Here is a 14,674-nt window from a genome sequence, read left to right on the forward strand (position 1 = left end):
AACAACACACAATGGGGAAAAGACAGTCTCTTCAACAAATGGTGCTAGGAAAACTGGAGAGCCACACGCAAAACAATGAAACTGGACCACTTTTTCACACCATCCACAAAAATAAACTCAAAATGGATTAATGACATAAATGTAAGACTTGAAACCATTAAAATTTTAAAAGAAGACAAGGCAGTAAACTCATGGACATTGACCTTAACAACACTTTTATGGATCTGACTCCAAAGGTAATGGCAACAAAAGCAAAAATAAACAATTAGGAATACACCAAAATAAAAAGCTTCTACATAGCAAAGGAAACCATCAATAAAACAAAAAGGCAACCTACTGAATAGACATTTTTCCAGAGACATACAGATGGCCAACAGACACATGAAAAGATGCTTAACATCACTTATCATCAGGGAAATGCAAATAAGAACTATAATGAGATATCACCTCACACCTGTCAGAATGGCTAAAATCAACAGATGTTGTGAGGATGTGGAGAAAGGGGAACCCTCTTGCACTGTTTGTGGGAATGCAAACTGGTGCAGCCAGTCTGAAAACAGTATGGCGTCTCCTCAAAAAACTAAAAATAGACCTATCATATGATCCAGTAATTCTACTTTTAGGTATTTACCCAAAGAAAATAAAAACACTAACTCAAGGGGCATCAGTTAAGCGTCTGACTCTTGATTTCAGCTCAGGTCATGATACCATTCATGAGTTTGAGCCCTGCATCGGGGTCTGTGCTGATAGTGTGGAGCCTGCTTGGGATCTGTCTCTCCCTGTCTCTCTCTGCCTCTCCACCACTTGCGTGTTCACTCTCTCCCTCTCTCTCAAAGTAAATAAATAAACTTAAAAAAAACACTAACTCAAAAAGATATATGCACCCTATGTTTATTGCAGTGTTATTTATAATAGCCACGATATGGAAGCAACCTAAATGTCCATCAATAGATGTATGGATAAAGATGTGGTATAAAATCTCACTACTGGGTATTTATGCACAGAAAATGAAAACACTAATTTGAAAAAATATATATACCCTTATACATATTACAACACTAATTACAATAGCCAAGATATGGAAGCAATCCAAGTGTCTACCCATAGATGAATAAAGATGTAGTACACACACACACACACACACACACACACACACACACACACACTGGAATACTACTCAACCATAAAAAGGATGAGATCTTGCCATTTTCAGCCACATGGATGGACCAAGAGGGTAGTGTGCTAAATGAATTAAGTCAAAGGCAAATGTCACATGATTTCATCTATATGTGGAATCTAAAAAACAAAACAAATGAATAAACAAAAAGCAGGAACAGACCCATAAATACAGAGAACAAACTGATGGTTGCCAGAGGGAAGGAATTAGGGGGATAGGCAAAACAGGTATAGGGGATTAAGAGGTGCAAACTTTTTTAAAATGTTTTATTTATTTTTTTGAGAGAAAGAGCACAAGGGGGAAGGGGCTGACGGAGAGGGGGACAGAGGATCTGAAGCGGGCTCTGTGCTGACAGCAGCAAGCCCAATATGGGGCTTGAACTCACAAACCATGAGACAACGACCTGAGTTGAAGTCAGACGCTCAGCAGACTGAGCCACCCAGTCACCCCAAGAGATTCACTTCTAACTATAAAAAATAATTCATGAGGGTGAAAATTATCTCCTAGGGAATATAGTCCATAATATTTTAAGACTTTGTAGGGTGACTGATGGTAACCACACTCACAATAGCAAGCACTGCATAATGTATATAATTGTCAAATCACTATGTAGTACACCTGGAACTAATAGTATATGTCAACTATACTTTGGCTTAAAAAAATCTAGCCTCATCTAATCCTAAAAAAAAATGGTGGAGAGTGCCAGGGAATGTTCTGAGGTCACTTTGTATCCTTAGCTGGGTGTTCTGTGTCGTTGCCAATAACTTACCTCTGAAGGCAGTTTGTATCCTCAGCTGGGTGGTCTGTGTCTTTGCCAATAATTTACCTCACTCCCCTCCCCTGGTCATTTTTTTAGCTTATTTATTTTAAGTAATCTCTACATCCAACATGGGGCCTGAACCCACAATCAAGAGTCACACACTCTTCTAATGAGCCAGCCAGATGCTCATCCCCTGGTCATTTTTTTAACCTAAAGATTATAGACTTCAACAAACCAGTTCATTAACAAGGGATAACTACACTGAGCTCTAATGATGAGACACAGGGGGAGAAAACTTCCAGGAGCACTATTCACGAATATTAAACCAGTCTTCTACAGTGAGGAACAGAGGAAGTGGAGATATTCCCTTCCAAGATACTTGGGAAATATCTGTAATTTCTCTCATTTATTTCATCTTGTGGTTCACATAGATGTTGAAGTGAATGGATTCAGATTCAGAAATTTCATGAGGAGAAAAATGGAAGTGTGAGATTTGGCTCCCTCACTGCACTGGTTCTCCTCTGAATTATAGCAAGTTTTCCTTTCATTCAGTCAAAAAATATTTATTGAGCACCTACTATGTGTCAGACACCGAGGTAGGCTCTGGGCCTAGGATGGTGAACCAAATGAAGGCCCCACCCTCATGGGGTTCACATTGTAACCTGGAAGGCAGACAAGGAACAACGACATTTATAATGTCAGGTTGTGGTAAATGCTGAACAAAACTAGAGCAGGATGAGAGGAGAGAGAGTGATGGGGGTAGGGTGGTGGGTGGATGACACTGTGCCGAGATGAGAACAAGGTGAAGGCTGTGCACATACCTGGAGGAAGGGTGTCTCAGACAGAGAACTCAGAATATTGCAGGTAAGATAAGGTAGGCTGAGACAGTGCTTGTCCCCCCACACACCCCACACAGGGTAGATTTACACCTGTCCATCCCTTCTGTCCAGCCTGGCTCCTCTGGTGACCAGTCACTTGCACCAGGAAGACTGACTGAGGTATGGAGCATTGTCTCCTGCCATGGAGAGAATAGAGCTACCTTGTCTACCCCAGGATGAACCCTTTTCCTTGCTCTGCTTGGCGCAGTGCTCTTCCCATTTGGGTTGACTAGCCGCCAAACCCCAAGTCCAACAGACCTGAGGAAGTTGGGATTTCCTCTACTGAAAGAGAACACAGAACACTGCTGTGTGGGTTCTAAGAACAGCCAGAGGGCGATGGGTCTTTGTATTTCTGGCAATGAGGAAGGCTGAGAGGGGCTCCTAAGTTAAGGCTTTCTTGACTTTTACCCTCAGAGGCTCTCAGGTCTCTAGAGAACTTTCTGCCTTCAGATAAAACCAGATCACACCTTATACTTGCCACTGGGTGTCAGACAACCCTTAGCAAGTCTAGATTTGTGCTGACCAATATAGCAGTCACCAGCTACATACAGTTATTGAGCACTTGAGGTGTGGTTAGGCTGAAGAGAGCTTTGCTATAAGTGTAAAATATACACGAGATTTTGAAAACAATATAAGATAACAATGTGAAATATCTCAACTATTTTTACATGGATTACATTATTTTATATTCATAATATTTCAGATCTATTGTATTAAATAAAATATAGTACATTATAAAAATCAACTTCATTGGTTTATTTTTACTTTTTTTTTAAATTTTTTTTTTCAACGTTTTGTATTTATTTTTGGGACAGAGAGAGACAGAGCATGAACGGGGGAGGGGCAGAGAGAGAGGGAGACACACAGAATCGGAAACAGGCTCCAGGCTCCGAGCCATCAGCCCAGAGCCCGACGCGGGGCTCGAACTCACAGACCGCGAGATCGTGACCTGGCTGAAGTCAGAAGCTTAACCGACTGCGCCACCCAGGCGCCCCTATTTTTACTTTTTTAAATATGGCAACTAACAAATTTAAAGTTACATATACCGGTCTATTATATTTCTATTGGATGGCACTGGTCCAAATAGATTCACAGCTGGTTCCTTGAACCTGATCTAATCTATGCCAACAACTCTCCACTGACTCAGGAAGTTCTTTATATCTAATCTAAATCCCTGTACCTATATTCAGAATCCCTGCCTTCCTGTCCAAGCCTTAGTAGAGATGGAGATGAACTGGTTCCCACCTTCCTTGTGATACACTTTCATGCCTCTGAATATCTTTATACCTCTTCTTGTAACCTTTTTTCTTCAAGGCTGACTAGTACCAATTCTTATCTCTGATGGTAGGGATGGGGAGGAGAGCTCATTTGGCACAGTGAAATCACCCAGACATTGCTCTGCCACATAAGGAAATTCCCAGAATATTCTTCATAGAATGGGTTATTCAGAGCTAGACAAACAGCTCCCTTGAGCCCGTGGAAGGTTAAAGGCAGCCAGTTCTATTTCAGTCTTTATCCTCTGGCCCTGTCAGATCTGCTGAGGACAGGAATGAAGCTGTTTTCCAGAATTCTCCTGTCTAGCAAAGGTCCCAGGAGGTCATACCAGTTTTGAAATGTATCACCCTACCTCCACCCCAAAAACTACCAGGCTAAGACATTAGTTGAATGCATTGGGCAGCAGGACTCCAGTGGACACAGGAGGAAACATGTTGTTATTACCCCATCTCCGCAGGTGATGAGACACCAGAACAGCCTGTCGAGTTCCCCGCCTGAATTTTTCAGCCTCAGAATTCAACTAATGCCCTAGGGGATCATTCAAGACCCTATTCTACTCATCCCCTTTCCTTTGCACCCATAGGATTTATTTGCCAACTCTTCTCACCGCGGGGGACTTTGCCAAAATCTGGATCCTGCAAATACCCTCAGAGAATCTGACCAAGCTGCCCAATGCCACCAAATATTCTGGACCTCTGAGCTTCAGAGACTCCTGTTTTGCCTTTCCTCTGGCTTCAATACTTCTCTTCCTCCCTCTTGTGTTTATCTGCTTCCTTTCTTGCTTCCATTTCCCTCCATTTCCCCCTTCCTCCTTGCCTAAGCTCTGGGCCTGCCCTTGGCACCCCTAGACATGACCTCCATTTCCTAGTGACATTCATGCTAACGAAGTCAGAGACTATTCTCTAAGAACCATATATGATACCTAGTGTCAGTGTTCAGTGGACATCCAGTGGGAGTGATGGTGGGCCGAGGGGAGCCACCCAGCAAAACCTTTGCCTCTGAACAATGGCAAGATGCAATAGCATTAGCTTACAAGCATGGAGGCATTTGTGAGGTTCTGTCCTGGGACCTGCAGAGTGTGTGTTGGCTTGAGACTACCATGAGATGGGGAACTGTATGAGTGGCCACAGAAAACCACTAAATATGATAAATAGGAAGAAGTAATTATTTACATTGTAAATAAACACATGTATGTGGTTCAGCAGACAGTACAAGTAGGAGAGGGCTTGGAGGTGGAAGAGAAGCAAGAAGACAAAGGGTTTGGAGTAAGCAAGTCAGTGATGAGTAGAGATGACAGGGCAGAGGGCCCTGAGGAAGGTGGGAAGTGAATCTGGGGAAGCCTGGAGAGAGGATGTCTGATGTGTCACACTGGGGAGCAGCAATGGGGCTTTTTGAGGGATGGCAATTAGACAGGACAACACTGGCAGAGAGCCAGATGAAGAATGAAGACTGAAGATCATGGTTGGCAAAACCCCTGCATTTCCCTCAGGGGTTCCCAGCCCCACAGCCTCCAGCACTCACTGACCCCCAACCATTCCTCAGGCCCTGGTAACTCAGGGACCTGAACTGGCCTTGGCCATCCAGCTCATGAGACTCTACCTGGCTTACGGATAGGGTGGTTGAGGAAGGGGAGGTGTTGACCTGGAAGTGGCTCTGAGGCCTCTGTGCTGGGTGAGATTAATCAGTTTCCATGAGGCTGGTGGCATTCAGCAGGTCATAAGGTGTCCCATGGGGTTGGTGATATGTCGAGGGAGGGATGCTCACCCTGCTTCCCGTCAAAAGTTGTGGTAGGACAGTAGATCTCTAAGGCAGGTCTGGGTTACAGGAATCCCCCACTCCACCCCAACAGAGGCTTTCGAGGATGCCATATTTATTAGTGAATGTGGGGTTGGGGGATGAGGGGTGTTCATGGTTGCCAGCAGGTTGAGCTGGGGCTTGCCTTGGAAGAGACCCCAGGACCAGGAGGGTGTATGGATGCTATCATTGTCCCTCAGATCTCCACGGCCCACCGCATCAGGAATTTCCAGGGTGTTGCTTCTGCAGTTTAGGGTGGCCAGTGGACAAGAAGGCCTCTGATAATGTGTGGTCTCCCTGCCAGCAGGAAAAAGACTGTTATCCAGAGAACAAACAGCTGGTGGGAAGGGTGGAAGTCCTTCTGACATGAGGCTAGCAACCTCTTGAGTGGTCTTGGTTGGCCAAGGCAGGAGTCTGTGTAAGTGCACCTTACCATTCTGTCATTCTGTTTTCCTGCACCTTCCAGGCCAGGGGGTAGGCAGCCTTCTGTGAAGAACCACTGGATTGTATAGTTTAAAAATGGTAATTGCTCAGGGAGCCTGGGTGGCTCAGTCGGTTAAGCATCTGCCTGGCCTACTTCCTCCCACCCCCCAAACCTTCATACCAACCTTCTAAGTTTCCCCAGGGCCTTTCATTGTGGAGGTGACAAAATCCATGCATCATGGGCAGAAGTAGAATAACGGAAGAGAGGCAGGATGAGAAAACAAGCCCCTGAGTCCTAGCAACCAGCCTCCTTTCTACTGCCAGGAGGGGCAGGGACTGCTTGGCTTTGTGGCCCCAAGCAAGTCACTTGCCCATGGGCCTCGGTTGGCCACCTAAACACTGAGGGGATTCGACTTGTGTCCTCATGGCCTGCCCAGCTCTGACATGTTAGGATCCTAGGTGAGGGGACCTCCTGCTTTCCACCATTATTCCTAACCCAGAGTGGGGAGAATGGGCACATTCCCAGAGCTCTGGCAAGCCCCTGGAGTACTGAGAGAATTCTCCTTCACCCTTTGGCTCTGGTTGCCCCCACCCATCCCCCATACATATCAGGGGGAGAAGTGTTAAGGAGAAGAACTATTAATAGAACTTTAGATTTGGAACTAGAAGAAAATTTGGAAACTCACTATATCACACCCTATTTATTGTAATCATTTTAATTTTATTTTTAATATTTATTTACTTTTGAGAGAGAGAGAGAGAGAGAGAGAGAGAGAACAAGTGGGGGGAGGGGCAGAGATAGAGGGAGACACAGAATCAGAAGCAGGCTCCAGGATCTGAGCTGTCAGCACAGAACCCGACACGGGGCTCAAACTCACAAGAGCTGTGAGATCATGACCTGAGCAGAAGTCGGATGCTTAACCGACTGAGCCACCCAGGCTCCCTGAGCAATTACCATTTTTAAAGTATACAATCCAGTGGCATTTTGTTCATTCATGATGTTGTGCAACCACCACTTCTATTTAGTTCTGAAATATTTTCACCACCCTAAAAGAAAACCCTGTACCCACTGAGCAGTCAGTCCCCATTTCCCCCACCCCCAGCACTTGGCAATTTACCTTCTGTCTTTATGGATTTGCCGATTCTAGATATTTCATGTAAATAGAATCATACCATATACAGCCTTTTGTGTCTGGCTCCTTTCCCTCAGTGTGATATTGTCGAGGTTCATCTACACTGTAGCAGGTATCAGTACTTCATTCCTTTTTTTTGACTGAATAATAGCCCATCCATTGTTTTTATCCCATGAGTAATGATTGGTTGATAACTTCGTTTATGGAGGGCCTCCAATGTTCAGACACTTTGCGGGTACTTCATTTATTTTATTTATTCCCCTTAGTTGTACCCTCGTGGCTCCCACTGTGCCATGGCTCCCACTGTGCCGAGGAAGAAACTGAAAGCCTGAGGTCATATAGCTGGTCAGTGGTTAAACCAGGGCTAGAACCCTGGTGGGGTTTTGATTCCCAGGTACCTAGGGGGCTCGAGAAAAGTGGGTGAGAGGGCAGTGGCCAGAAGGCCAGGAGAATCCCAGCCAAGGAAGACGACCAACTTGGGGTGTCACAGGGGCAAGAGGAGGTGAGGTAGGCCCCCACCATACAACTTCTCCCCTTCCAGCCACCTCCCTGCTGCCTTCTACTGGGTTTCCCATACCCAATATCCACCCCAGCTGGGGTCAGCACATTTCTGACCAACCCGATTTGCCTGTCTCTACTCTAGGCCTTTTGCCTCTGGCCCCCCATGACAAAAGCTGAGGCATTTGGGGTCAACCACAATATAGGCCCAAGGCCCTGACATTATGCTCTGGGGTGACTACTATTTTGCCTTAAATCTCCACTTTGTTGTACTCTTGTTCCTCCACAGAGACCTGGTCAGCCTTCCTCAGACCTGACTTTTCCATCTTCCAGCACCAGCCTTGGCCTGACCTCTGCTCCCCCAGACCCTGCATGGGAACTGCAACCCAGCCGAGTTGCTTCTGGTCTCTGTCCAACATTAAAATGGTCTAGGGAGGTGTGGAATTGAGGTTATTTTGTCTAAGAAGCTTCCTGTACCCTGACCAATCCCAGTTTTGTTCCAAATGGATTATGGGAGTAAAGGTAATTTCTTATTCACATTTCTTACAGTGCCTTTCCCCCCACCCCAACACACACACACACACACACACACACACACACACACACACCTTCTTCCTCCCCACTCCTCATTCTGTCCCTAAAAGCTGTATCCTCCTCTGCTCTCTCTGCTCTACCTGATTCAATCCTCCCACCTGCTATGAGAGCATCCTCCAAGGAAGACAGATAATCATCTAGAGTTTAAGTAGAGTCTCTAGGAGCCTGGGAGACAGAGGTGGCCTGCAGTTGGAGGGATGGTGCAGAGGTTCTGTTCTGCAGAAGCTTCTTGTTGAAGGTGCATTGGTTGAGAACGCTGTAGCCCACAGTGGTCCCTGCCCAGCTGGAGGCTTTACTAGCTCTGTCCAGGTCTTCTCTTGGTCTTCCTCACTAAGGTTTTACCAGGTTGTGCCTTGGAGAGTTGATAGAGGGGCAAGGCAACCCGGTTCTCTATCAGGGTTTGGTAATTCCTCAGGAGGTCCTGGCTCAGGGGTGCACTAGGCAGGAAGGCCAGTTTTAGCGCCTTCTCCTGGTAATGAGGCAGAGGGTTTGGGCAGGGCCAGCCCCTGGCGAAATCATTGGGAAGTGGGTTGGGCATGAGCTGGAGGCCTCCAGGCTCAAACCTTCCACCAGCTGAGATGTGCCGGTACCTGTTGGGGGAAAGGGGTGTGGAGAGAACAAAGAGGTCAAAAGAGGGATGCAGGCATGGTGGAAGGAGTAAGAAGGAAAAGTTTGATGCTTTTTTCATAGCTTACTCAAAGTTTATTTTCACAATGCTACAAAGGTAAGCCCCCAAATTTATAATTCTTCATGTTCCTCTTGAAAAAATTTTTTTTTGAAAAGCCTTAGTATTAAATATCAAATCATGCTTAAAAATTCTATGGACTTGAGGGGCGCCTGGGTGGCTCAGTCGGTTAAGCGGCCAACTTCGGCTCAGGTCACGATCTCGCGGTCCGTGAGTTCGAGCCCCGCGTCGGGCTCTGTGCTGACAGCTCAGAGCCTGGAGCCTGTTTCGGATTCTGTGTCTCCCTCTCTCTGACCCTCCCTCGTTCATGCTCTGTCTCTCTCTGTCTCAAAAATAAATAAACGTTAAAAAAAAAAAATTAAAAAAAAAAAAAAATAAATAAAAAATTCTATGGACTTGGGAAGCCTTGCTGGCTCAGCTGGTAGAGCATCCGACTCTTGATCTCAGGGTTGTGAGTTCGAGCCTTACACTGGATGTAGAGAATACTTTTAAAAATTCTGTAGGCTTTTTAAAAAATCTGAATCATTTCAACTTATGACAATAATAAAATGCTAACAAATCATGATCCCAAACTAAAATCATTCAAAATAAGAAAGAATCATCATTGGGATCCTGTTAGATTTTTGATGGTGGCAAAGGGTGACCAACTGTTGTCATTGATGTGAGTGCCACAAGAAAATAATGCATTTGTATTCTGAAAGTATATTTGTCGTGCGCATCCTGAGACTGAGGTATAAAGCCATGTTTTGCCAATATGTTTCTATTAAGCTAACACAAGCTAACGAATGATCAGGTTGTAGGGAATCACTTCTGTCTCTCCTCCTGATTGGATATTGGCCTATCCAGATAGCATGCACCCTGTGTGTGTGTTTGGTGTTAAGATGGTGAAATTATGTTGTTTAGATGGTCAGTCTCCTATCCTTTTTACATATTGTATCTCATTATCCAGATTCTGTCTTTCAGTCCCACTTCCTCTGCTAACACAGTGCCAGCAGGAAGAAGAGAGAATGAAACTCAAGGGCCCCTTCTCATCTGGTGAACTTGATGATGTCTCAGAGCCCTTCCTGCTCTGACCTGCTGCCATATGACACCTGATCTGATGGCTCCCTCTTCTACAGGCCTGTAGTGTTAGGTTCAACCAAGAGAAATGGACCTTTTAAAAAACATAGTTGAATAGTGGCAAATTTCCTGTTTCAACATGCTTTGCACCTCGTCCAGTAGATGTTCTCTTGTTTACTGTCTTTGGTTTACATCAGACATTCTCAGGCCCGGCTGCACATTAGAATCACTCCTAGGAGCCTTTTGCAAATTCCGGTGCTCAAGCTGCACACCCCCAACGCCAAGTAAATTAGAATCTCATGGGTGGGTCTCACACATTTTTTAAAAAGACCCAGGTGATTGTATGTACCATCAACCAGAGTTGATGTATGCATAAATGGGTTTATGTATATGTACAAATGTTCTATTTATGTATAAATGTTTTATTTCTCAACATCATGGGTTTATGTATAAATGTTCTATTTCTCAGCAATATCATGAGTTTATGTATAAATGTTCTATTTCTCACCAACATCATGGACTTCTTGAAGCTTAGACCTGTCTGAAGTCCTTTCTGGGTCTCTCATGTTCAAAATGTGCTTGGTCGCTGATCTAGAGACATTTTTAACTATATTTTAATGCCTTAGAGAACTGCTCGAAAGGAATAACACGACTGGATGGGCCTTTCTTCCCACCATCCTGTCTAGTTCCCACCTAGTGAATTTGTACACATTCTTCAAGGTCCACGTAGCTCAGGTACCACATCCTCCGTGAACAGCAAAACCTTGCCTGTGACTCTCTCATTCCTGGCTCCAGGAACTGGGCCTCCAGCAGCAAACAGAGGGAAACAAGGATCCTTCTCTCACGGGGACAGTGTACTAATGACACGATTTACTGAGCCCCCTTCTCTACACCAGGCATTGTGCCTTTTTGTCTTCTAACAACCCTGCAAGGTACCAGGTACATCTCCAATCCAGACTTGAGGAAGTCAGGCTTAAAGAAAGTCAAGTTTCTTTGTTGTATAGCAAGTTTGGGATTGAGCTGGGTAGACTGCAACCTAAGATGTGTTTGGCTCTTGAACCCACAAGGCTTCTACCATCACACACAGGTTTCCTGTTTGCCGAGCATTGTGCTAAGCTCTTTCTATGGATAATTGTATTTCTCTTATGCTGTCTTTATAGAACATTATATCACATCAGGAGTAGCTGTGAACTTCTTTGATTCCCCAGGTAGACAGGAGGGGAAGTGGAGCACAGAGGTTAAGAACACAGTTCTAAAACTGAGCTCTCTAGGTTCCAATCCCAGCTCTGCCACTCACTGGCCATATGAACTTGGGCGAAATAAGTGACCTTTCCGTTTCAGATGCCCCCTCTGTAAAATGGGGTTGATAGTAATAGTTTCTATCTGGGGTAGTGGGAGGGTATAAATAATATAACTCAAGTGATTAGAACATCTGGCACTATTATTTCACTGAAGTTTATTTTTATTTTTTGAGGAGTGATCTAAGTTTTATCACCTTTGTATCCCTAGTGTTAGCACATACTAGCAACCAATAATCTGTACTGCGAGGGCTGCAGAGAGAAGCCAAGGTCCTGAATAATCTTCTCTCAAAATCACCAACTGTTGGCATTAAAAAAAAAAAAATCAAAAATCTCCACAGCCTCCCCTCCAACCTTTTAGTGCTTCTGTTAATGCCCTTGGGATTGGAATTTGAGATATTCTGTCCTTATTCCCCACTCCGTTTCCTGCCTCTTATCCCCTTGACTAGACTGGAGATTTGTGTGTGCTCCCACAGTGGCAGGGAGGAAGGGCTGTTGGGTACTCCAGTAACTCCTTCCACACTGCTGCCTCTTCTCAGACCAGTCAACCCTCTACCCCCTTCTTTCTACCTTTCTGAGGGCTTCCTACCCTTCCAGCCTTTACCTGGTTTCCCCACAAAGGCTTCCTGGGGGAATGCTCCAGCCCACAGCACCCCCTCCTTCTTCTGAATTTCTGTAGTAACATGTTTTTTTGTATAGTGCTCTCATATATTCATTACCCATTTTCTCTTCACCGAGGTTGGTAGACATGGTGTTTACTGTCCCCATTTTATCAAGGATGGAATTGAGTCTGGAAAAACGAAACAATTTGCCTAGTCTGGACTTTAACCTAAACCTCTGACTCCAGATCTCAGGACTTTCCACTAGTAATTGATGTTCTTACCACACTCCCTATCCGTGTCACATTTTGGGCATGTAGCACGCGTGGGCTTGAATGGTCAGCTGCCTTTCCATGCGTGTAGGTAGGTCTCTGCCTTTCATAAGCTCCCTGCAGGAAGGGACTGGATGACATCTCTCTGTACTGCCAGGGCCTAGCAGGTGTTAAGCACCTAGTTGTATCCCCTGCATTCTAGTTAAACGGTTAAGCCTCTCCCCTGGCTGTCCCCTCTCTTGCTCCCACACCTTCCTTCCAGCTACACTTAAAACAGAGTTTAGTTGTCAGATGCCCAAAGGCGTGAAGGTCAGAGTACCAAGGTAGGCGGCATCAGAAAACAGGAATCAGAGAGAGGAAGGAGCTCCTCTTACTTCTTGAACTTCCTCGAGGGCAGGATGTTGCCCTTGGCGTCGAGGGGAGGTGCCCTTGCTTCACTCCTCAGCTTGAGTTTCTCCAGCTCCCTCAGTTCCTGCACCGTCCTGACGGTCACCTGGTTTTTCCTGTTGTCGTCCGCGAAGATGGGAGTACAGCAGATGAAGGTCAGAAAGCTGTTGGGACCCATCCAGGAGGGAGGAGGGATGGGAGGCTCCGCTGGGGGGCGGCCGTGGGCCCCGGAGTCCGTCAACCAGCGCCACACGTTGCTGTCGTAGGGCCTGTCGGGCCTGGTGGGAAAGGTGGCTGGCAAACGGCCCACATCGAGCCACGTGTGAAAGCCCCACGTGTGCGGCGCCGCGTCCTTCCAAGGGCGGATCAGTCGGCGGCGCACCTCGGATTTCGTTTCGGTGCAAGGCGGCGGCTTCAGGGCCAGCCGGTGGTAGGCCTGCCGGGTGAAGCCGGGCCACTCCCCGGGCTCACTGGGGAGGAGGAACTCACGCCGGGCCCGCGGTTGGTGGGTCAGGAGGGGCTCTCGGGCGTGGGCCATCTAGGGAGAGACAAAAGGGTGCCGGGGGGACCGCTCGGCCTCTCTTTCCAGGAGCAGCCGCAGAGACAACAAGCTGCCGGCCTCCTCGGACCCCGGACTCTCATCAGGACACGGTGGCCTGGCCGGAACCCTTCTCTCCGCGCCTGCCCTGCCGTCAGAAGTTATGTCCGCTCTGTAGGATTCCTCAGCTTTCGCTCTCTCTCCGTCTGTTGGGTTTTGATTTCCCTTCTCTCCACTCTTTACTCCACATCCTCCGCGCTCTGGCTCTCCCGCACCCCTGCCTGGAGCTGGTGCTCCTAAGCCTGAGGATACTGAGGGGTGGGGGTGGGGGTGGGGTGGGGGGTGGAGTGAGGGGTAGTGCCCATTACCGGGCAACGCGCATAGAAGGAAAAGCTTTCTCGGGAAAGAGCAGCCCAGGTGCTCTTCTCTCCCGGACTCGACCTGTTACTGTCATTGGTGCATTTCCCTCACTTCTCATCCAAATACAAGCAAGTATGGAAAATATCTAGAAGGCTGCCTCTTTCCCTTTTCTGTGTCCCACCTCCCGTGAAATAAACAGTAGCAAATATGTATTGACACTGTGCTAAATACATCTACAACTCAGTTAACCCTATAACCCTGTGAGCAAGCGTTGTTACTGTCCCATCTCAAAGATGCAAAAAGCAAGACACAATGAGGGCAAATAGCTCACCCAAGTGGCAGAGCTGGGACTCGAGCCATCTGTCTGCACTACTTATCATATATGCTCTTCTAAAGTGCTTCTCCCTCCTTTCCACCCTAGGACTTTATTGATCCTAAAAGCTCACCTGTCTCTTGGGCTCACTCCTCTGTCATTTCCACAGCATCACCCTAGTAGGTGGGGCTGGGAGGTGTAATAACCAGGCACCTCCTTTCCTCTGCTCTGAGCTCTGTGTTCACAGTAGTACAGGATTAAGAGAGGAAGTAAGTGGAGAGCTCTGGGCCACATCTACTGACCAGAGGAAAGTATGGCCCATCCCAGGGGGAGGACTTAGTCCAGCAGGGTGCAAACAGATAGGCTGTGGAGATGGGGCCCCACCTCCTACCTGTAAGAAAGGTTCTTGGACATGGAGTGGATTATTCCGCCCTCTGGGTTGTCTCTGTGGGCTACTGGCCATTCCTCTTCTGGGCCTGACTGCCATGCCAGGAGGAGCAGCTTGGTAAGGGAAGACTTTCCTGGCAGCATTGTTTGCTGTTGGGGTTGCTATGGTGATGTTTCTTGGATGGTGTCGCAGGAGGAGGCCCTTACCTCTCCCTGGGAGCACTCATCAGTCCCCTGGGCCCTG

General features: G+C 46.7%; 1 protein-coding gene across 1 annotated transcript; it reads right to left on the reverse strand.

The window, feature by feature from the left end:
* Positions 1-8,656: 8,656 nt before the first annotated feature.
* On the reverse strand, positions 8,657-14,597 carry TEX52 (testis expressed 52). The gene is made up of 3 exons (XM_060658721.3): positions 14,435-14,597; positions 12,820-13,370; positions 8,657-9,122 (listed from the first exon to the last, which is right to left on the reverse strand). The coding sequence occupies exons 1-3, from the start codon at positions 14,528-14,530 to the stop codon at positions 8,828-8,830; spliced, it is 942 nt and encodes a 313-aa protein (XP_060514704.2). The 5' UTR covers positions 14,531-14,597; the 3' UTR covers positions 8,657-8,827.
* Positions 14,598-14,674: the final 77 nt, after the last annotated feature.

The sequence above is a fragment of the Panthera onca genome, chromosome B4 (assembly GCF_046562875.1).
Source record: "Panthera onca isolate mPanOnc1 chromosome B4, mPanOnc1 haplotype 2, whole genome shotgun sequence".
NCBI lineage: Eukaryota > Metazoa > Chordata > Mammalia > Carnivora > Felidae > Panthera > Panthera onca.

Bases quoted from the DNA above. Each gene is read 5' to 3' on its own strand.
- TEX52 (XM_060658721.3), bottom strand. From the start codon at position 14,530: ATGGCAGTCAGGCCCAGAAGAGGAATGGCCAGTAGCCCACAGAGACAA. The intron at 13,371-14,434 runs GTAGGAGGTGGG...GTCTCTCCCTAG, and splicing joins TCCAAGAACCTTTCTTACAG to ATGGCCCACGCCCGAGAGCC. The intron at 9,123-12,819 runs GTAAGAGGAGCT...TTCCCCCAACAG, and splicing joins CCCTCGAGGAAGTTCAAGAA to GTACCGGCACATCTCAGCTG.